We start from the raw sequence: 24475 nt of genomic DNA on the forward strand, positions 1-24475 counted from the left end.
CGTGTTCCACATAAAATCGGTTCGCGGCCATCAAGCACAACCAGAATTCATACATAAGGCGCGCTGTCAACTTTTGAGAAAGTGAAAGGATTTTAGTCCGTGCAGCACCTCTAGGCTGCATGGCGTTAGCGTGGTTAGCTAGCTAACACATTGACGCCGTCCAGCCCCACGCACGGGGCGATGCGCAGTAACTCGTTAACGGAGATTTGCCGTGTCCATCTTGTCGCTTCCTGCAGGTGAAGCGATGGGGGAGGAGGGGGAGTTGTGTTCAGTGAAGGAGAGGCGAGGCCGAGTAACGTTGCGTAAAGACGAAAGTGGACGAAAGAGAGGCAAACTTGCGGCTCCACAAGTATAATTATACGTAACATAGACTATATCGATATAAAGGTGTTAAGATATTCATTGTGTGTACTCATGTTGTACAGTGTTTAACTGCATTATGGTTACTGTGGTTTAACAGAGACAGTGTTTTAGTGCTCACCACAAGGAGGCACTGTTTCATTGTACGTTCCTAAAACAGAAGAAGAAGAGAAATAGATACGGCACCTATGAGGAAAGTTTTTGCCGTGTGTTGAAGAGGAATAAAGTTCATAAAATATTAAGGACATTTTTGCCTCCGTCATCATTTCCCTTCGAGTTGATCGCTGTCGATGCTGCAATACTCAACAGGTTATGGGCCCAGGGCCGACTCGAAGAAGAGTTTTTTCTCATGAAGATCCGGAGCCACAACGGATAGCGGGCTAACGGCTAAATAGCAACATGGATCAACGAGGAGCAAGCAGGCTCCCTCGACTCATGTTTGACGGAGATGAGACCAGATATGAACTTTGGGAAACTAAGGTGCTAGGATATTTGCACTTGTTGGGATTAAAAGCCACTGTTCTGAAGGAACCGAACAGTGAGGCTGAAGTAGCAGCAGACGGTAAGAAGAACGCTGACGCTTACGCTGAGTTAATCCAATTTTTGGACGATAAAAGCCTCTCACTGATTATGAGAGATGCCCCTGATAATGGGAGAAGAGCATTAGAAATATTGAGGGACTACTACGCTGGAAAGGGGAAGCCCCGAATCATCAACCTGTACACCACGCTATCATCGCTTCAGAAAAAGAGGGAAGAGACTGTCACAGACTATGTCATCAGAGCAGAGGCCGCCATTACAGCACTGCGCAATGCGGGTGAGACTTTAGGTGATGGATTATTGATTGCTATGGTTTTAAAAGGTCTACCTGAAAGTTTTAAGCCATTTGCAATACACGTTACTCACGATAAAGACGATATGACATTTGCTGAGTTCAAAACAAAGCTACGGAGTTTCGAAGACACTGAAAAGTCAAGCGCATCCGAGTGTAGCGACAACGTAATGAAAACAGGAGGAAGAACCGGGCGTGAGCACACGAGATCCAGCGCACAATGCAGATACAAGAGCGATGTGGACATTGTGTGTTTCAAGTGTGGACTAAAAGGCCACCGAGCAAAAGTGTGCAGACGGAGGACGTGGTGCAGTCATTGCAAAAACAGCACACACAGTGATACCACATGTAGACATAAAGCCAAACAAGATGGCGCGCGGAAGGTCGCAGATGAGAGCGGCAACGGATCCAAAGCAGAAACGCCAGATTATGCCTTCAGGATTAAGGGCGTAGACATCAAAGTCCAGCAGTCAGCGTACAGCATTGAGGAGAAAGGCCTGTTGGTGGACACTGGGGCTACCTCACACATCATTAACAGCATCGCCAAGTTCAAGAGCTTCGACGACGCGTTCAGACCGGAGTCACACAGCGTAGAACTGGCAGACGGTACCCAGTGCAGAGGCGTCGCCCAACAGAGGGGGGACGCAGAGGTGTTCCTGATTGACAATACAGGCCAGCGACGCAAAGCAACGCTGAAAGATGCGCTGTTTATTCCATCATACCCCCAGAACATATTCTCTGTAAAGTCAGCCACTGCATTAGGAGCAACAGTCACCTTTAAACAAGGGCAGGACACGTTGACCCACAAAGACGGTACTAACTTTAACATTCATGTGTATGGCAAGTTGTACTATTTGCAGACTGAAGTTGAGGGTAATGATAAGTGTAACACCTGTCATGACATACAGGCATGGCATGAGATATTAGGTCATTGCAACTATGAAGATGTAGTAAGATTGCAAGGTGTGGTTAACGGTATGCAGATTAAGGGGAGAACCGATAGACCTGAAAAGGAATGTGAAGTGTGTATCCAGGGAAAGTTTGCACAAACCCGAAACAGAGATCCTGATACAAGAGCAAAGGCTCCTTTACAAATGGTACACACAGATTTAGCAGGTCCGATAGCCACTGAATCTATTGATGGGTACAAATATGTGCAGTCATTCACTGATGATTATTCAAACTCAGTGTTTGTATATTTCCTGAAGACGAAAACTGATACAGTGCAGGCAACAGAGAAATTTCTAGCGGATGTTGCACCATATGGCAACGTAAAATGCATTAGATCAGACAATGGGACAGAGTTCACATGCAGAGATTTCCAAACCCTGTTAAGGAAAAATGGCATTAAGCATGAGACATCAGCCCCGTACTCACCCCATCAGAACGGTACCGCCGAGAGGGGGTGGCGTACTCTTTTCGAGATGGGCAAGTGCATGCTAATTGAGAGTCAGCTACCGAAATGCCTATGGAACTATGCCATTCAAACTGCTGCTGTAACACGGAACAGATGCTTTAATAAGCGAACAGGGAAAACACCCTACCAAATGCTGACAGGTAAAAAGCCAGACTTGTCAAAAATACAGAAATTTGGGTCTGTGTGCTATGCATACAAACAGGACAAGGGGAAACTTGATTCAAAATGTGACCAAGGTTTCTTTGTAGGTTATGATAAGAACAGTCCCGCCTACTTAGTTTACCACCCTGAAACTGAGAAAGTTCAGAAACATAGACTTGTTAAGTTTGTGAGCAAAGTAAATGTAGAAAGACAAACACAGACAGATGAGGGAGAACTAAATGATGACTGTAGCAGAGTAAGACAGCCTATGGCTAACAGACCTTCAGAGAAAGGTGACAAGGACAATGAGGTTCCAGAACCTATTGTGACAGACACAAGTCCACAAAGTGGTATACCTGATGAGCGTGAACGAAAAGAGACAAGTGTGACAAGTGATGGATTTGTCAACAAAAGGTATCCTCTTAGGGAGAGAAGAAAACCGGGACATTTAAATGACTTTGTAGCTGCCAACAGTGGCTGCGATGAGATCCACACCACCATAGACTACTGCTACAGGGCAGTGTGTGGTGTCCCAAACACATTTAAGGAAGCCATAGAATCAGCTAACTCAAACAACTGGATCAAAGCCATGGATGAAGAAATCCACTCGTTACGGGAAAATGACACTTTCACCTTAACCACTTTGCCAAAAGGGAAGAAAACAGTGGGGGGAAAGTGGGTTTATTCCATTAAGAGTGACATTGAGGGAAACGACAGATACAAGGCAAGGTTCGTAGCCAAGGGTTACAGCCAACAGTCGGGGATAGATTATGGAGAGACATTCTCACCAACAGCCAACTTAACTAGCATAAGAGTTTTGCTACAGAAAGCAGCGCAGGAGAACCTGTTACTTCACCAAATGGATGTGAAGACAGCGTATTTACACGCTCCCATTGATTATGAAATCTACATTGATCAGCCAGAAGGTTATGAAGAGGGAGAAGGGCTAGTCTGTAGATTACAAAAATCCTTGTATGGGTTAAAACAATCTGGTCGTAACTGGAATAGGATTTTGCATGAATACCTAACAGCGAACAGTTTCAGGCAAAACCCAGCAGACCACTGTGTTTATACCAAAGAGACAAGAGATGGTAAGGTGATTATGATCATCTGGGTGGACGACCTGGTAATTGCTGCTGGCAATGAAAAGGTAATGAAGGATGCGAAAGAAATGCTTTCAGTAAAATTTAAGATGAAAGACTTGGGCAGACTTAAGCATTTTCTGGGTATTGATTTCACTCAGTCTGATGGATGTGTAACAATGTCACAAGAAACCTATGTCAACAAGATACTGATGAGGTTTAACATGCAGAACTGTAAACCCAGAGGAACTCCCTGTGATCAGAAGTTGTGTTACACAGAAGGTGCTACTAAGATAAGAGATGTGAGGATGTATAGAGAGGCTGTAGGCAGTCTTATATACCTTGCATCAGGTACCCGTCCTGACCTGAGTTTTGTGGTAAGCAAGTTATCGCAACATTTCCATGAGCCTACAGAAGAACAGTGGGGAACTGTGAAACATGTGTTGAGATATCTCAAAGGGTCCAAAGATAAGAAGTTGTGTTTTAGAAGAAACACAGATGAAAATTTGGGTCTAGTGGCCTACAGTGATGCTGACTGGGCAGGTGACACTGCCGACAGACGCAGCACTACTGGTTACTGTGTACGTCTATGTAACAACAGTTCTTTAGTTTCATGGAAGACCAAGAAACAGCCCACTGTGGCGCTCTCTACCTGTGAAGCAGAGTATATGGCTCTGGCTTCCACAATGCAAGAGTGTATATATTTAGAACAGCTTTTGAAAGGTATAGATGACTACAGCTACACTCAAACAATAGTGTACGAGGACAACCAGGGAACAATTGCCCTGGCTAAAAACCCTGTGAGCCGACAGAGGTGCAAACATGTGGACATTAAATATCATTTTGTAAGGTCCATTGTAAATGAAGAGAAAATGTGTCTGTTATATTGCACCACTGAAGAAATGGTGGCAGATGTTATGACCAAACCTGTTTCCAAGCTAAAACTTGCTAAGTTTGCTAACGTTATGTTTGGTGCTTAAAAGAAAAAAGAGAGAGAGAAAAAAAAAGGAAAAAAGGAAGTGTGGTAGAGATTGTACAACTGTTTATCGTTTATTGTACAATTTTTCTTGATTCCAGCAACCTGAGTACAAGAGGGGGTGTTAAGATATTCATTGTGTGTACTCATGTTGTACAGTGTTTAACTGCATTATGGTTACTGTGGTTTAACAGAGACAGTGTTTTAGTGCTCACCACAAGGAGGCACTGTTTCATTGTACGTTCCTAAAACAGAAGAAGAAGAGAAATAGATACGGCACCTATGAGGAAAGTTTTTGCCGTGTGTTGAAGAGGAATAAAGTTCATAAAATATTAAGGACATTTTTGCCTCCGTCATCATTTCCCTTCGAGTTGATCGCTGTCGATGCTGCAATACTCAACAAAAGGATATTGTCACATCTTATATCTCGTATAAAAATATATCGATATTTTTTTAAAAACTCGATATATCGCCCAGCTCTACAGTGTCTGCAGTCCGACTGAACACTGACTTGGCTAAATGTGAATTTGCTATCCATTAGTAATCTACAACGAGCATGTTGTTGGCCGGTGTCAGCTGTGGTCACAACGAGGGGTGCCAAGGGAAGGCGCTGGCCAGAGAACAAAAGAAAAAAAAAGAGCTGATGTCATTCTTAGGCATGGTCGGATATTACCATAGTTTCTGCTGGAACTTTTACTGGAAGATGTCACTTCCCTTACCAGTCTGAGGAAGGCACATGCTATATATTTGTGGTATACGATGCGTGGTCTCTGAACTTGTAGTTCTAGTGTATGCTAATCAAGAGATCTAAAAATGTGGAAGTGGCCATGGTCACACGTATTGACAGATGTTCTTATGTGGGATCATGCTGCTAAGGTTAAGGTAGTATGTAGGCTGTGGTGGTGCCAGTTGACGACACTGTCTCTTTTGGCTCGTGGGCTGGGAGGTTGTATTTGTCTTTGTGTTTTGTGTTGCAGGTGTCCAGTGGGGTGTGGTTGGGTGATGATGAATTGGGAACACCTAGGTCCAGTGTTCCCCTGTATAAACGCATGCTCCACTTGTTACCTCAGGGGGAAGAATAACTTTGCACCTAAGCTATTATTGCTGCAGACTTTTGTGCTCTTCTTTTCCCAAACAATGTTTCACTTACTACATTAGCACATGTTCAAACATGCCAATGATCCTGACTCATTTACTGACATATGTCATGTTTTTTTGTCCTTTGATAACTTTATTTAGTTTTGTTAATTTCAAATAAAAACTTTATTTGTTATAATCCTGTCAACAGCCATTACTTTGACATGGCTTTTGAGCTAGTTATGACAATGTGGACATCTGATTTCAGGTGACGAGGTTTTGCAGTGGAACGGGAAGCTGTTACCGGGAGCAACTATGAAGGAGGTTTACAACATCATCTTGGAGTCTCAAGCTGACCCTCAAGTGGAGTTGGTGGTATCCAGGCCTATTGGGTAAGTCAGGCATGAAACACGTCCAGTATACTGTCAGAGTCATATGTTTTTACCTGGTTTGTCAGTTACTAGTCTATTTGTAAATTGAAACCCTTATTTAATTAGGCAACATTTATTTGGACTCAGAGTTGACCTCAGACAAAGCAGGAGGTTATGATGCACAGCTGCATTCAACGTATTAAAAACAACTGGCCATTGCCTGCAGCTGCCAAGTTTTGGACTGGGAGATAGCCATGTCTCATATGTCCCCTTTAAAAAAGCACTTGCTTTTATTTGTCGGATGGTAAAAGCTGAATTATTATTGACCAAATAAAACTGTCTGTAAGCTCCATTAAAGACAGGAGAAGCTGAATGTGAAGTTTTTAGTCGATGGATTGCAAAGCTCAACAAGCACAGTCATGAACATACTTCTGAAGACAGTAGACGCCCTGAGTAAAATTTATTTTTAACTCTAAGTGTATCATTTCAAATCATTAGTATCAAAAGTCATCAGTAAACAAAAAAAAGTTCATTTTTCTCGAGATACTTTGAATTGGATGCTTTCAGGTACACTAACTTTGCCTTATATTTACCAGACTTGCTAACTCTTACATTGCTAACATTAGCAAAGCTTTGGAAAAATTTAATTCAAAGAGAGGGAGTTTGAGGTGTCACCCTCTCATTTTCTATTATTGTTCAAGAGCTGTCATTTCAAAAACGTCACACAAACCAGGGTGCAAGCTGGTTTCAGGTATTTTGAATACGTTTTGCTGTTGTGTGTAATAAGGTCAATCCAGTGGGTTATTTTAAAAGTAAAGTGCCCACTGGTGCAGCTCTCAAATTTTACTTTTCTGCTTATTGATGGAAAAAAAAGTTGAATATATGAATTTCTCTCCAAACACTCACGAAGGGTGTATAGAAAATATCAGTAAGTAATCTTTTTTTTTTTTTTTAGGACCTTTTAATTCTGCCACGCTTATGGAAACTATTTTGGTTTTGCTGGTGCCATTTTGCATCCCTAAAGGAACTAACTGTAATACTGTTAAGTGAGAAATCTAATTGATGTCACTATACGGTTTTATGAAAGTAGCTGCACTGTGTGCTAAATTAAACTACAAGTTTACCTGTTGGGATGCAAAATGGCCAGCGGAAAACATCCATCAATGTATCAGTGTTTTCGCAAGCTTTTAAGCTGTTTGTGCAGCATCTGGAATTCCTATTTTTTAAACTCCTGATTAAGTCTTACCCTCGAGTAAATTCATAGACTGTATATAAAAGATGGTCACAGCAAGCAAGTAAACTTGCATTTTTTTAAATGGCCACAAGAGGACGACTAGTGTCAGTTGTTATAGAATGCAACATGATTGGTTTTTTGTTCAATTTTGGTCCCACTAGGAGTCAAAAAAGGACGATAAGAATGGCATGTCAGATAAACAGCCTGTCTTGTGATTGACAAGTTAGAATGACTACGCAGCTGCAACTTCTGTTTTTAAAAACTGAAGATGGCAACATTAAACAATCCTCAGGACTTGGAAGAACAGGATTTTTCAAAGCACTGGCCAATCTGGTCTTTAAGTCTGACGTCATTAGCCGTGCCTGGGCCTAAACTCCGCTGCAGGTCCCTAAGTCACACGATCACTGCAGCGTCACTGAGGGTTAAAAACTGTCTAAACTCTTTCATCTGTAATAAAATGATCAGTGTGGCTGCTCTACCAGGTGTAACAATTAAGTTTACATTCAGGCATCCATGAAAACCGAATTTATGAAATTTAACAAAGTTTGTAGGGTTACTGAAGCTTGGCTAGCTGGTGTATAATGATGTGCTACGTGATCGCTAGCAACACAGCTATGTTAGCATAATTAAAACAGTGAAGCTGGAGGATGAACACTAAATATTTTTGCACTCGATAAAAGTTAACGTGAGGGTTCCCGATGGTTACGAACAAATACAATCGCATGCCAGGATCCACAACAAGAGGTTAGTCATTAATATACTGCTGCATGGGCTTAGCTATAGTTTTAAAAACTGAGCTTTAAAATGAATAGCAGTAATAAAAACCGAGAGAGGCCAACAGTGATCACTGACTGTTTTGGGAGGCTTGTTGAGATTAATACAACAAGATACAAAGCATTAAAACATGTTAAATACACAACAGCCTTATTAAACGCAGTAGTTTGGGCCTGGAAGCAGGATTCATCACGTCATCACTTAAAAACTGGATGGTGTGATGGCTACGTCTGTCTTTTATATACAGTCTATTAGTAAAATCCAGCACACAGTATCCCTGGTACCTTATTTCTGAATTACTGAAGTTGGGTTTCATAAAGCAAGCAATATTTTTTTTTCCATATACATGTTTCCTATTTTTGATTTTGGAATGTGTTTCAAGGCAACCTATGATCCATGAAACACTTATCAGTTTAATATTTGAATTTACAAGTAAAAATTTTACTAAATGAAGCAGTTTTCTTTCAACTTGAAGCAGAAATAAGAAAATTTCAGTCTGACAGTTATACATTAAGTAAAAAGTTGAAGGTAGGAGATGACTAGCCTAGCTATTTCCAGACTTTATGCTAGTTTATCTTAGTTAGCTTTAAGTCCAGACACTAGCTCTTTGAGTGGTATCCATATTTCTCTCAAAAAGAATGTTTTTTAGGGATTTGATTGTTGAATAATGGTTTGTTTGGTAAGTAAAACTCTAAAACACTGCCACTTCATGTGTAAAACCATCACATGCCTGATGTGAGTCCAAGATTAGCACACTTTAAATTTCAACTGAAAAAGAAAATTACACTGATAAGTGTTACACAGATTACCATTTCTTTTCCTTTACATTACATTGAGCTGGTGCAGTGGATTCTGGTGTTTCCCATGGGTTGTGGTGATGGATAAGAAAAGATGGCGGTGTGGATAGACGCTAATGAGCTAATGGTTTTCACCCATTATAATTTCCAGTTGTGATTGGTCGAACAGAACTGAGTGAGTCTGGGAAACACTGCAGTCACGGGAAGAGCTTTGCTCTACTCACATCTCCCTTTGCTTCTCCATTTTTTTAACCACATGATCCTTTAATCTCAACATCCAAATAACCTTTGTTTACAGTGCTGCTTTCTCCCTGCGTGGTAACTACTGTCTTAATATGCATGTACGCCTGTGTGTCACTTTTACATCTAACATTCTTAGTCTGACTTCAGTGCCAGTACAACTGTGACTCATGTGTTTTTGCGGTTTCTCTTTCAGTGATATCCCAAGAATCCCCGACACGTCCCACCCTCCATTAGAATCTAGTAGGTATCTCCTCTGACATGTTGAGACTGCTCTGTGCTTGTTTGTCACCTATGTATGTCGTATATCTGTATATCTAGCTGATTTCATTTGTATGATATGAATTATAGCAAAAAATACGTTTGTTGATGTACTATTATATACTTTATGTTATGGATGTCATATTATGTCATATAAACTTAAAGGAATAGTCCAAAATTTTGAAATATTTTCTTCCTTTCTAAGAATTAGGTCTTGTGTGAATGAGTCAAGAAAAACTGAAAGAACTACCTCAAAGGTTTTTAAAAAACACTATTCAACTGTTCACAAAAATGTAAAAAAATAAAATTTGTGGTTTTCATTAGTGGAAAAAATATTGAGTAAATTCACTTAATTAAAAATGTCATAAATGTCCTTTCAATAGCGTAATGGTTTACAAATTTACTTGGCAACCAAAAGGTCATTGGTTTGATTCTAGCAGATCCCTTTGGGGTTGTGTCACGAAGAGCATCCAGTGTAAAATTCTGCTAAATCAAAACATGCACAGCTTCCCACTGTGGTGACCCTTTGTGACAAATGGGCACCTGAAAGTAGCTTTTTATGCGTAAAAGTCGTCATAATAATACTGTGAACTTACAGTACTGTCAGACAAATGTACGGCACAGGTTAAAAAAATATTCCCTTCTGTATTTTAGTAGAGTTGTAAAGGTGAGGTATAAAGACTATTAGTTGCGTTGCCTTGCTGTTTGTACACTATGTGCTTTTTTTTTTCATCCTATTCTTTTCTAATTAATAGATAAATTATACTTTTTTAAATAGATGACATCCACTAGTGGCTCTGCCAGTTATGTCTGTTTTGGAGTTGTTTAAATTAAGAGCTCATTCATTGGTGAAATTTTCCTGCCTCGTTTCTTATGCTAAATTAAACGGATTTCTTCCTGGTATTTATATTCTCATCTAACTCCCAGCAAGAAAGATAAATATTGGCCCTTAAAATGTTGAGTGGTTTCTTTAAAACAGACACTCATCTTAAACATAGCCAGAGTATCAAATAATGATGTTAATTTATGTATAATTGATTGCAGAGCTCAGGATTCAGACTGCTTTACAGGTGGCTCTGTGTGACATCACTAAGAGCAGATAGTCCTAATATGATCATCTAAGCCAAACGGCTCTGGCTAAGACAAACGATGATGAAAGGGTGCCCAGAAAGCCCAATATGACATAAATGAGGATTTTTTTCAAATAATAAATCATGCAAAGGTATTCTAATAGACAGGGGTGTGCATAAGTGGTCTGCAGGTGCGCATTCGCTGTCAAAATAGATAAGAAGTTGCAACACGTGTTTGCGTACATATAAAAGGCAGTGTTTTTGTCCGCTAGAGTGGGATTTTCATGGCATATTCTGCACCACATCTCTGTGCCTTCATCATTTGTTTGAAGCCAGCTCACCTCCTGCAACCACTTTTCAGAGAATACGCGCTTCTTTTGCGGTTCGGACTCCTTCTGACATTTCTTTGGAGGTAGAGGAACACCAAAGTAATTGCTTAAAGGAGCTTCTTCGACATCTTTAAGAGTTCTAAACAAATGTCTGTTCTCCTCCAGAAAATCTTATGTATGCAAACGCACGTTGCAACTTCTTTTCTGGTGCGCGTCTTTTAGTTTGACAGCTAATGCGCACCTGTGGACCACTTATGTGCACCCCTGCTAATAGAGTCTAAGAATAAAAATCTCATGTTTGAAATGAGCATAATCAGTTCCCTTCAAACACGTGGAGATTGATGAGTACTAGAAGTTTTCTGTTCCCTTTCTGAACATGTGGCTGATAATGTCCTCTAATATTGCGTTGAGTGACTAATTAGACAACTCTTTTTTTTCCTGAAACTAACTGATGTCTGACATCTGTGATGAATGTTAGCGGGAGAAGATCAGTTTCCTGGTAGGCAGTTAGTTAGATGACTTTTGATCATGTAATTGAATATAAGGCTTTCGTGACCCAAGTCACACTGAAGCCTGCTGGACTCTAACTAGGACAGAAGCGTGGTGATTTGTCATCCTGACAGGTTAGCTGACTTATACTTTAAACTGTTTCTGTGTGAACTTTTCTGAGGAGTCTGGAGTTTCAGTAACGAATGCACCTTTGGTTTTGGAGCAGATTATGTTTTCAGTCTGACTCCCTTCTGAAAGACAGCTGGCATTTCCTGCTCGGGATTTCAAACATATTGCTTTCCCTGCCTTCATAGCAGGTTCCAGTTCTTTTGAGTCCCAGAAGATGGAGAGACCATCCTTAAATGTCCTGTCTCCCTCCAGTCCCGGGATGCTCCGAGATGCTCCGCAGTTAATGCCAGGGCGACTCTCAGTGAGTGTGGGCACTTGAACTGTGGAGGACCTTTCAAGTTTGCTAAATGTGAAGACATGGCATCGGATTTGTTTTTGTTTGCTTCTCATCCAGGTGAAGCTGTGGTACGATAAAGTGGGTCACCAGCTCATAGTGAACGTGCTGCAGGCTGTGGAGCTTTCTCTTCGGCCTGATGGGCGGCCCAGGAGCCCTTATGTCAAAATGTACTTCCTCCCTGACCGCAGGTATGCCAACCCTGACACAGGCACTCTGAACAGTCACAATGCCTAGCCCTCATTTGGCATGAAAATTATGGCCATTTACAAAAGAGCTGCAAAAAACCCTTGTGACACGAAGGCTAGGACACGATTCTTTTATGCAAACTGCACAAATCATGCACGTGACTTTTAATGTAAAACACTGGAGTTTGGCATTGAATATACTTATATAATACAATATGCACAAGTTTTTGATATTGAATGAGTATTGTTTCGTCCCTTAGACTTGGAAGAACAGTTTGTAAAAAGAACAAAAATTTCATGTTCTGATAGTATAGTCAGGGTTAGGGTGATCGCAGATGATGACTTTGACCTCACATGGATAAAATACATCTTCAGTAATCATGTTATACAACGCAATCGAAGAGGGTTTTTTTGGGAAAAGACACTCTACTGTGAGTTTAGCATCTCGTTTATATTTAAAGAAAGCAGTTCCAGTCAGCTGAATAAGGCACAAATGGGACTAGAATCAAAATCAACATTCAACTGACTTTAAAGACAAGAATCTGTTGTTTAACACAGCGACAAGAGCAAACGAAGGACAAAAACAGTGAAGAAGACCTGTGAGCCTAAGTGGAACCAGACATTCGTCTACAGTCACGTCCATCGCAGGGATTTCCGAAACCACATGTTGGAGCTGACCGTGTGGGACCAACCCAGGTCTCCAGAGGAGGACAGCATCTTTCTGGGAGAGGTAGCACACACATCCACATACACACATGCCGGGTATTCATATCTTGTGGAGACATCTACTTGACACAATGCTTTCCCTAGCCCCTAACCCTAACCATCAAAAATGAATGCCTAACCCTTAAACATTTAACTTCTTTACAAGCACATATTTACTGTGTGGTTGGTGACTTGAACAGGTCCTGGTGGAGCTAGAGACGGCCTTACTGGATGACAAGCCTCACTGGTATCCCCTCCAAACTCATGATGTCTCATCCATACCACTGCCCCAGCCCTCCCCATACCTGCCCCGACGACACATAGACGCCCCTGGCAAAAAATTGCAGCGTAAGTCTGTCAAGATCTCGTGTCGTGTGCAACATGACATGCATAAGCTCTTTCATATATTTCTGCTTGTAAGTGTAAGTGTCCTGTCCATAAGCAGTTTAGCATGCGTGTCTATGTAAATGTCTGCTTTCACTCCATTTCCCTAATACTGCATTTGATGTGTGCATCCATATATATGTGTGTGTGGTGTGTGTACACATCTGTGGGTATCTTTGTGTGTGTGTCTGTTACTGTTTAGGTTCTCAGCGTGTAACAGAGGCTGAATTTGATGAGGGTACAGCAGTAGTATCTAAAGGTGGGTTGGGACTGTTTCTTAGTTTTACATGCAGGTTTTCTGCAGCTTGCACTTCTGTTCTCTGTGTTATTTGTAACTATAGCTTTTAAAAAATGAGATCTGCTAAAGAGTGGTTGCATTTAGGCTTGGTTCGTAATCCAGAATTTAAGTTATTTGGTTAAAAATTGATAACTTGAGATTCTAAATGACCCCATAACTTCTTACATTGCACCAGATGTTGTTGTTGTTGTTGTTTTTTTTTTAATTATCCATTAATAGGGACAGATTGTGGTCATTTCACAATAAGTCCAGTATGGATAGTAGTACATAGTAGTTGTACTTTAGTAGTGTACAAAGATAACTGCATATTTGTGTACTTTACCAAATCTGCCAGATTTACAGTTTAAAATAATCTTCATTTATCTTATACTTGTATATGGTACCACCCTCATCCTTAAAACCAGCTTACTGGCTGCTAAACAGAAAAATCAGGTGATGAGGTGAGTGGGGCTTTTTTGTGGGGCCTGTGTGCTTGAAAGGACCATACTGGAGATAACTATGATTCCCCTGAGAGGTCAAATGCAAGTTAAGAAAAAACCAGCAGATTAGTTGAACACAGTGGAAATAGAAAAAGAAAATGCTGCAAAACTTGCAAAAAAAAAAAGAAAAAAGATGGATGTGTGTACTGTGACATCATCCACAGGTTTATGACATTCTGTTTTGAAGCCATGGGCTTAGCGTTTTTACCATCACCACACTGATTTCCAGAAAAAGTGTTGTGACAGGGAGGGGGTCTCAGTCATTGGCTAACAACAATCAGTCATTCACACGTCATTAGCCAATGACCACGCCCTGTATATTGTTCTATTGTGAAACAAAGTGAACAAGAGTTACAAAATATATTATATTTTTTATTTATGACTAAAAATTATTTACTGAGCACATAAACTCATCAGGAAAGTGTTTAGTTAGAAGGTTGTTTTCCCACAACCTTCTGTAGGAATAAAGTGTTTTTACAACCACAGTTGGCCTTGGTGTATTGGCCTTCAGAAAGCAGGCAAAGGCACCTATTGCCTTTTTTATTCCAACCCGGAGGCTACATCCATTTTAAACTTGCAAGTAATGTAATTTAATAGGCTATTAGCAAGATTTTTAAAAATTATAAGTATTTTAACATAAAATAAGGTAACATGCTACTGGCATATAAGGAAATTGCATGTGGAATAAAGCTAAACTTGCAGACATTAACATAATTATAGAGAGGAATGCTGTAAGGTAAGGCCATTAGCATGGTTTTAAATCAGGTTACACATGAGGTGGAAGGCCACTAGCATGACTTCTTATATCTTTTATATAGTGTTTGTATCTAACAGGTTACTGACATGAAGTCAATCATCCATGTTGTGAGGGCTATGAGCATGAGTTTAAACTACATAAGTGGAAGCAGGGTCAGTAGCATGAATTCTTGTGTCTTTTATACCCTCTCTGGGTATAAAAATGTAACTTAAACTAGCTAGGCCTGCAGTGTTTCGCTAAAACACAGATGTGTATGTTAAATTATGTTGTTGTTTTTATTTGATCTATATCAGTGTATATAGTGAGAATGCAAAAACTTCTGTACATAAACACCAAATGAATAAAAATTACATATATTTCTTTCTTCTTGTTCATTGCAAGCTACATATTCATGTAATAAGACAAATCAATTAAAGGCAGTGTTAGCATCACTGTTTGATTAACAGGTATTTACAGACATGCATGACAATACATTCCAGTGACCAAATGCCACAGAAATAAAAGGTTTTTAGCTAAATTTAATAACAGTAAACCTCATGTATACAGATTTATTTCAAACCCTACGCGGTTTATTTAATAAGTTTCATCCAGACTGATTAATGCATCGAGAAAGAGTTAAGGAACAGACCTACACGATGATCACTCTGGTGAGAATGTGTTGTGAGGGTAGCAGACATTGGCTTAGTTATAAACAAATGCTGTAAGGTAGCAGAAAATGAACATGAATTTAATTATCATATATGAAGTAGTATCATGAATTCCTCTGTATTTTTAGTGCTAAAGTGTAGAAGGCTAATAGCATGTTGTAAGGGTAATAGACATTAGTGTAGTTCAGAACGTAGCAGGTGACTAGAATGAAATTAAATGTACATGGTATAAAACAGCAGACTGTTAACAAGATTTAGTCACAGATGTTATGATTTAATATGATTTTTTTTCTTTTTAAGTGGAAACAGTTCAGAAGTTGTCTTGCAGGCAAATGATAAATGTAATTCGGCCTGACTGTAGCTAATGTATGGCTTTGGTATAAATTTTTGACATGCAGATATGGTGGTGGATAAGAAACAATGCAGATTAAAAAAAGATACTGTAGAAAAATGCATTTCACTCTAATTCATCCTGGCTATACTGGCTATGTTCCACTACTGATCTTGACTAGCAGCCATATTTTAAAGCCATTAGCACATTTTTGCAACTTCAAGGCCCACGCATCTTCCCATGTATGCATAATGACAGTTATTGTATATCATTAATGTTTGCCAGGATCATATGGAAAACCTTAGCGTTAACAAACCCATTTTAGTAATATTATTCACTCAAGAAGAGACTGTATATGGATTATATAGTACTACTTAATACCGTTCCTTTCTTATGAATTTTAGAGACTGAAGGTTTTGTCACTATTAAAGTATACACTCTGAATTGCACTTACTTTGCTATGATCTTGTTTATGTACGTGTGCATATGTGCTGCCATTTCTCCATAGCAGCAGATGGACGTGGCAGGGAGAGGCAGCGGGAGCCCACATCTACCCTGGAGGTCCCTGAGCAGCAGAGGACCCCCACCCATCACATACGTTCTCGTTCCGTCTCCCCTCATCGAGAGGAGCAGGGGCGCATCCGGTCGCGGCCACCCAATGTCCCCCCCCAGAGGTGAGGGTTGAGTAAGGCAGGATTTTACTCCCCATTATTTGTCCAAATGGTTATATTTTAGCCATAAATTGTCTTGAACGCACTGCCCTGGACCGATTGCTGAGTCCTGTGAAAGAGCTCTGTCGATTCACGTCTGACGATGATTACTTAAAAAGACCGATATCGGCCTGGGGAGACGATAGTGAATGCATGGAAGAGGCAAAACCAAGATTCAGGAAAAACAGACAGGACATGAGTGTTTCTGGAAGCCAGCAAACTGAGTCCATCTACTAATGAAATGTCTGTCTGGCTCAGAACATGCAGTGCTGCCAGCTCTGCTTTTAGTGACTGAGCTAAATGAAACCGAGCAGCAGTGTGCCGCAATACCACCTGACCACTAACCTCACAAGTCAGTCTCTCATTTATCCGTCCATCCATTTATTTATTTATTTACATTTCCTTCAGGAGCCTGGATGATGAGCTTTCTCACGGTCACCGTTCTCGTTCTCCGTCCCGCTACTACGATGCTGGTAGAGGTCGCCATCAAGGGGAAGGGTATCTGGACGACAGGTGCGTGCCTGTGTTTGGTCACCACTTGTAGTGTAAATGTCATCAGAGTTGCTTTATGTTGTACAAGGCCCTAGTTTTTTGTGCAAATCCGCATCCGCTGAAAAAGTGTGTACAGAGTGTGAGTGCCTGTGTTGCCAAGTCTAACTTTGTTTACTGGTCTCTTAGATTTAAATAGTTGCTGCTTTTTGTCTGTTTTTGTTTTGTTTCTTGAAAAGCGTTTGATGCCGTAGCTATCTGTTGAGTTTCATGTTGCACGAGGTGACCTCAGACCTCAGTGTTTAGGTTGAAAGCTCTCGGTTGCAAAACTGAATTTCTGAATCTGTGTGACTGTGTGGAACCAGCCAAAGCTCTCTTTCCTATTCACTCTCTTCTCCCCTCTGCTCTTCTGGGTTTTTTTTAACTGTTGTTGATTTCCTCATATGTCATCCATCCCCATGGTTACCACAGTGAGGTCTTCACGATCCACCAATCAATGCGAGGCAAAAGTGCTGAGTGCCTGCACACCAGGTAAACTGGCCAATCGTGACATGTTTACATGTTGGTTGTAGATGAGGTGTGTTTTTGTCAGATTGTCTCTAATTGCAGTCTGTCGCTCAAGACTGTTATTTAAGAGTGAAACGAATATGCCTCTGAAATCGAGGTAAAAAAAATCCTGTGTAATGTAAAATGTATACAGAAAAGAAATGTGAACAAGTCCCATGCAAACTTTGACTTCCCAGCATTATAAAAGAGAACCGAGTTATATCAGACCTTACACACAGACACATTAGTTGGTTTTAGTCCGTTCATTAAATGAAATAACTGTAAGAAAAACAGAATGTGTCATGTCTAAATAACGAGACAAAAAGGAGGCCAGTGAGCTGAAATCCTGTGGTAATCTAGCTGTACTGCTGCCTCAGATCCACAAGAGGACACTACAGGACCATGCATGGTTTCAGACTTTGCTGCTTTTCAAGAATCAGTCCAACAGTACAGCTTGCAGGGGCTAGACCACAGGTGTCGACCTCCAGGCCTCAAGGGCCGGTGTCCTGCAGGTTTTAGATGTGTCCTTGATCCAACACAGCTGATTTAAATGGCTAAATTACCTCCTCAACATTTCTCAAAGTTCTCCAGAAGCCTGGTCATGAACTAATCATTTGATTCAGGTGTGTTGACCCAGGCTGATATCTAAAACCTTCAGGACACCGGCCCTCGAGGCCTGGAGTTCGACACCCCTAGGCTAGACTTAAAACTACACGTTGCTTAGTGTACACCTGCTTTCATACGTCCAAATGATGAATATGCACCAATTCTGTCTCTGACTGAAACAATTTAGGGCACTTTTTGCATGATGCTCCAATATCTTTATTTAGTCTGAAGGCTTTTGGGTCATTCCATGGAAACTGTACTGGTCCTCCTGTTTCTGGACAAAAACCAAACTATAAATTTTGTGTTTCATAGCATATTTTAAAACCTGCAATAATGCACGATTTGAAAGCTCGGGAACTCGTCAAATATCTTTTTTTTTTTATTAATACGCTCATTTGTCAGTTAGTTAGCTTGGCCCAGTCACAGGAATACAGCCAACACTATAGCCTGAGATGAGGTAAAATCTAATTGGATAGAAAAATTCAAAATGATGTGTCAGAATTTCTCTATGTGGTCAACGTTAACACCAGTATGCACACATATACACATATACAGTGCTGTTTGTAAGCCTATGTAAAACTGCATGGCTCTAAATGAATAATATTATTTCATCCAAAAATACTTCTTTTTCACACTTGATTGCTACATTTCCCATTAAGAGAGAAGTGTTGGTCCTACATAAACAAAATACCAAAAAGTTATTACGTATATTACATGAGACACAGGAGACATTTTGGTTTAGTGTGTTTGGTCACTGGAAACTATATTTTTGGGGGTTTTGTTTTTCCCTTTAAATGTTAGGAACCCAAACGTGACAGTTTTCATGTAATGACTCTTACTGATTATTATTTATATTTTTAAGTTCACGTGTAATGTAGTGACTCTTACATTGCCATTTGAGCACACAGCCAAAGAGGTAAGTTACACTATATATACCTTTGTTAGAGGTATATAAAACCCCTATACAACCGTAGCTGTGTTAGTATCTAACCTAGGACACTTTTTGTACTTTTTATACACACAAGTGTATAAGTGTACAAGTGTTTGAGGAAAGGAGGGTGTAAAGTGCTATGTTTGTCTGTAGAGAAGAGATCTGGCTGCTGCTGACTGTACGCTCTTAATGCAGAGATAATGTGCTTACTTATGCTTTAACACCCTAAAATCTTAGCCAGTGATTTTTGCAATGACCACAATATCTAGAAACATGTTGATAAATAAATCTAAATAATTAACAAATCAAAAATCAATGAGATCACTGGATAAGATGCCACTTCCTTCCCCCTTTGTATCTTTCGGTTGTCCATGCACTCCTATATACTTTTTTTCTGCTCTTCCTCCTTTTCCTTCCGGCTTCCTTTCCTGCTTGTGTCTGCTGCATGCATGCTAACATCAGGAGACCTACTAGGCACAATAACACACTGCCACCTAAGATGCCACTTTTGTTCAGCAGTTTCCGCAAACAGGCAAATAGGTAAGTCTTCAGTTCAATCGGTTCAAATGGAGAAAGTGTCCAAATCTGAAGGGACTTTCCCTGTGTCGACATTTTACCAAGGTAGATCACAGACTGTATGTAAAAGATTGACCTGCTCAGAGTTGTCACCTGTTGTTGGTGAATCCTCAAGATGAACATTTTGCTTTTTGTTTTTTAAATAAATAAAGTTATCCCTCTAAAGGGGACCATGATAAAAAAAATGCCCATTAAATATTAATTGCATTATATAGTACTTCAGATGTTTAATTGAGCCCATAAGGTTTTCAGAAAGATCTTTTCTTGAATGTGTTTGCTCTTTTCCCCATGTTTGTTTTCAAATGGACATCAGGTGTCTCCCCCTGCTGGCCATTTTAAAGAATGCAGTATCTCTTATCAGCACACAATACCAAAGGGGCAACAGCACAGGGAACAATTTGCTCGTCACCTGCTGCTTTGTTGCAGACATTTAATCGCATTTAATCGAGGACAATTCAGGCTTTAGTTGCCTTAGTAACGCTATATTGTATTTAATATGCAGTCACATTCCAGCCAACAGCATCCTTCTATGGTATTTCATACAATCACTTGCCTTGAAGTTGAGAAAGTTTACATTTGGACCCGCCCACTTCTCGTTACCAGCGGTTACTTTGACTCATCGCTTCAAGTTACTGAATCCCGACGACTTTTTTGTTCTCTGATTGCCTCATCAGTCCTTGTTGCTTCCTGCATGGATGTCTTCTTCAGGAGCATCCACATAAGTTATTACATGAGTACATTCTATTATTCATCTTTTTGTTTTTATAGATTCATTTGGCTCATTTTCTGAAATTGATTCACTATCAACAGCTTTTATTTTAAATGACCTCTTGCAGAACTCACACTTTAGCAATCACTGATCTAATGCAGTTTTTGAATAACTGGATAAACAACGAGAAGAGCTTCAGTATAATGTTATGTAGCATAACATTCACTGTCATTAAGGCGTTAATAAAAGTTTCTATCATTTTACTGTTTATTAACAGCAGTTATTAAAGGGTTTCTGCAGAACCTTGTGTGAACTTGATTACAAAAAATGGCGCCTACTTTTTGTCTGCTGTCATACCTTGAGCGCTCCTAGCCAAGAGCGACAGAGAACAAGTATGACTGTAAGACTTTGAAAAAAGACAACAAAAGAATTGAGTCAGATGACATTTTCATTGTCAGAAAAGTTCTTTGAGGTGCTATTAGATGTTGCTCTTGCTCTTCGCGCTCCATTTGAAGCATACTGAAGCCATCAGACAATTTGTAGTACCAGTGTCAACTTATATTGGACTGGTTAACGGTTCAGTCCTTCCATCACAGCAGGGGCTTCTGGTTAGTTTCCAACCTGTTTTCTTTCATTTCTTTAGTTTAGTCCACTTTTTGAAATTTCCATTTCATCAGTAGCTCCACGCTGCTTGCATATTAAATAAGTAACTCTGTAGTGAGACTGAAAATGGTCATGGCGACATGCCGCTCCACCACACATCTGTGGTCTATTGGTGAGGTGACACATCGGTAAGGCACACACACACACACATTGATGATGGTTTATGGTTAACATGGATGTTTAAGTGTTCCGCGTTGGGAAAAATGCAGAGATCAATCAGTCTAGTTTTGGCAGTAACAGCTAGAAGACACATTTTCCTCCATACTCCATCTCCATGTCAACCATTGCAATGTACAGACACTGCCATCCTGACACCAGCTGGGTCAGTCATGGTTTAATTTCTTAGAACAGCATTATTAGGGAAATCTAACCAGACTTTCTTTTAAAAGACTTTTTCTGTTTGTCCATTGTTTTTCTCTTTGTGTCTGTTTTTGTCCTCCCACCCTGTCTCCTCTCCATCTCCTCCTCCTCTTCCTCCATTGGATGGCATGTTGTGCTGTGGTGCCTCTAGTGATCTGCAGCCTTCTCTGGACAGGGTTAGGAGCGCTAGTGCCAACTGTCTGGCTCCAAACAATCATGCCCCCTCACCAGAGACTGAAAGGTACCAGCCTCTGTACCCAACCCCCTTCCTGTAGTCCTCCTGCACTTCAGCTTTCCCTGGTCTTTGTAGTTCCTTCACCTCTGAATGATCCTACACTAGCCTGATATCATCCTCACCCCACCTACACCACTATTGTGCACCACTCTACTATTCCAGCAAATCCCCTTTGTTACCTCTGTCCTCAAGGTTGTTCATGATGATGTTGTGATTTTTGCAAAGTCTCATTGGCAAGCAGCATTCTGAGTATTCGGGTCAGTTTAAAGACAACTTCATAACCAGCTATCAGACAAAGGAATCAGTTTACCTTACTTGTACCTTACAGTTTTTGATTTGTCACTTCCTTGAAACTATTCCCAACATTAGACGGTCGAAAGGATGTACTACGAAGCAAGATCAGTTGGTTAGCAAAAGTAAGGCTAAATGATGCAGTTTTACTAATTCTAAGAGACACAATAAGTAAACCTCTTGAGCCTATAGACTGCAAATAAATGATGGATGTAGTCACTGTGATGTCACCTGTTGGTTAGTGAAATCCCTTTGTAAAACCTCAGGTGAAGCATTAATCAAAGGTAGACCCACCCTGCAAGCAAAGATTAAAAAAGCCTGGGTCTTCTGAACTTGCTTCGCAGTAGACCGTCTTTTTTAGTTACTTTTGTCTTTTCAATGCTTAATACAAAAGTCCTGTTGGCATTTGTCCATTTACTTCAGAGTCACTGTGTCGTTCATGTTGTTCCTTCTGGTTGTAAAGTGATAACATAACTGCACTGTAAACGGTGGGATTCACGTTTTAATGCAGAAAAGAAATGCCCAAACAATTGATCTTTGCTGTCCATGAAAATGAGAAGAAAAGCTAAAGCTAAAAGAAAAATATAGACTTGCGTTTAAGTGGCCACGAACAAACTTGCCATATTCAGTTTATAAGGTGATAGCGTGCTAATATTGTGTTTACAGCCTGTTCTGTTACTCCCAGGTAGTCAAAATGTACCCATAGCAATGGCAAGCAAAATCAACTTTTTACTGTGCGCTTTCCTGACACTGGAAAAGCGAATCTCTTGAATTTTTAATGACTTGCTGATTTGGTCCTATGGGTGATGTATTTTGTATGTGTACGCATAGAAAATCTTTGTCCCATTCCCTGCCCCGAAGACGTCCGGCAAGTCCAAGGATTCTTATTCAACATGCTTCCCCTGAAGATGACAGGTACCCTTTTGTGGACCATTCTCACCCAATTGCTTCTTGTTGGAGCTTGACTTGTGCCTTAAAATCTCACGCCATTATGACCCAAACACTAAAGTTTGCCAAGTTACTTTCTTTTTCTTTTCCTTTCTTTCTTTCTTTTTTTCTTTTCTTTTTTTTACAGTAGTTTTAGTAAGAAACACATTTTTGTCAAACCCAGTGGAAATATTCTTGGCTTAGTTGGGTCCTATTGGGTTGAGGCAAATGCCAAGCTCTTTTTGCCAGATTGTTATATTTCTATGAATGACTAGTAGTGATTTTACAATTTAACCTTTTCAACTTTCTAATTCGTCAGCTCTCCGCAAGTTTGGCAAGTGACTTTATCTTGTATCATATAAAACAAGTGTAATTAAACAAATTTTAGTACAAAATATAGCACAAACTAGCCTAAACTCAGTACATGGGGTAATAACTACCCTGACTTTGTCCTAATGATGCAATAAATAACAAATGCCAACTGATTAGTGAGCTTTAGAGGTTTGGGTGAATAAGGTTTAGATCCTTAGTAAAGGGGAAGTCTGGACATGACTTTATCTACTTCCAAAATCAAAAAGAGGAAAAAGTCTAAAGATTTGGCAACACTTGTAGCATGTAGTACAACTTCATTGCTAGACCAATAGGTTTTGGCTTTCAAATTTCATGAGGTCATCATAAATCAATTACAAAAGATATTTTAGGAAACATTTATGAAAATATATGACCAGCAGTAATACTTTGGTTGGACTTTGCCAGACTAGCTTTTTTGTTAATCTAAGACTGCATGCTAGGCTACGCTAACACCTTCTAGTTGTAGTTGCACATCAAGCAGACAAGAATATATACAAGAAATATAGGTTTATTGCTATTGACTTACCTTTTACTTTGACTGCATTTTTATTTGAACAAATACAAGATAAAATCACAATCTATTATCACTTTTGGCAATTTAGCCTTCTGCTGCAAACTTTAGTAATAGATGAGCTGATCTCAGTGAGAGTGAATACGATCTACAAAGTAGAACTTGTCCCAATGAAAAAAAAGTCCTCTAGGCATATACAAGTTTGATTTTTTTTCTTTAACTTTGTCGCTCACATTGTGTAAAGGGTTATTTGTGTGGCTTTTAGTGTGTGGGTTGTGTTCTTCTGGCTTGCCCTTTAATGCAAAGAGTGGTAGCAGCAGTTTTTGGTCGTGATTGTTGTTGCTGTATCTTTGTTTAGTTGACTTTCTGTTCTTTGTGATTTTTAGTATCAGGTTTGTGCTTGTTTGAAGTTAAGGTAGTTTGTACTGGCTCTGGTGTGAAATCCTGCCCTTTTGCATTTGCTTCCCACAGTCTCTCCGAGTTACATTTTTGTTTTAGGAATTTGCATCCGCAGCTTATGTGTGCTTTCCTTCTCCTCTTAGTCTTGAGAAGTCTTTTTTTGAAGGCGTATTGCTCATTAGTGGTATAAAATTCATGCAATCCACAATTCATATCATAAGTGTGATCGTGTATGTGTGTGTGTGTCTCTGTGGGTGTGTTTGTGTTTGTGCGTGGGGTGGTGCATGGATCATCCTTGTCATCTTCATGTCCGTGAATGGAGAATATGGATGCTACTTCCGTCTCAAGAGAGTTTAATTCACCTCAGTACAAAGAAGAGGTACACACACATTTATGAACACACACACACACACACACACACTTACAGATGAAGCATGACTGTATAACACCCCTTATTCCTATCATCATC

At 40.0% G+C, this 24475-nt stretch overlaps 1 protein-coding gene across 15 annotated transcripts in view; it reads left to right on the forward strand.

Annotated features, from left to right (window-relative positions):
- Window positions 1–24475, forward strand: part of rims1a (regulating synaptic membrane exocytosis 1a) — a 120287-nt gene that overhangs the window by 82804 nt on the left and 13008 nt on the right. For 2 of the 15 annotated variants that reach the window (XM_085297653.1, XM_085297657.1), the window contains exons 10-23: window positions 6154–6277; window positions 7167–7184; window positions 9498–9544; window positions 11765–11880; window positions 11974–12104; window positions 12660–12831; window positions 13007–13154; window positions 13393–13449; window positions 16211–16376; window positions 16821–16925; window positions 17373–17432; window positions 19447–19524; window positions 21444–21533; window positions 22650–22733. In XM_085297653.1, coding sequence (XP_085153779.1) covers window positions 6154–6277; window positions 7167–7184; window positions 9498–9544; window positions 11765–11880; window positions 11974–12104; window positions 12660–12831; window positions 13007–13154; window positions 13393–13449; window positions 16211–16376; window positions 16821–16925; window positions 17373–17432; window positions 19447–19524; window positions 21444–21533; window positions 22650–22733 — 1396 coding nt within the window. Of the gene's footprint in view, window positions 1–6153; window positions 6278–7166; window positions 7185–9497; window positions 9545–11764; window positions 11881–11973; window positions 12105–12659; window positions 12832–13006; window positions 13155–13392; window positions 13450–16210; window positions 16377–16820; window positions 16926–17372; window positions 17433–19446; window positions 19525–21443; window positions 21534–22649; window positions 22734–24328; window positions 24386–24475 lie in introns of all 15 variants that reach the window. The other 13 variants (XM_085297648.1, XM_085297655.1, XM_085297652.1 and 10 more) reach the window with 13 other exon arrangements.

The sequence above is a fragment of the Mchenga conophoros genome, linkage group LG13 (assembly GCF_057382185.1).
Source record: "Mchenga conophoros isolate Kocher_MC1m ecotype Shallow Benthic linkage group LG13, M_conophoros_male_GT1.1, whole genome shotgun sequence".
NCBI lineage: Eukaryota > Metazoa > Chordata > Actinopteri > Cichliformes > Cichlidae > Mchenga > Mchenga conophoros.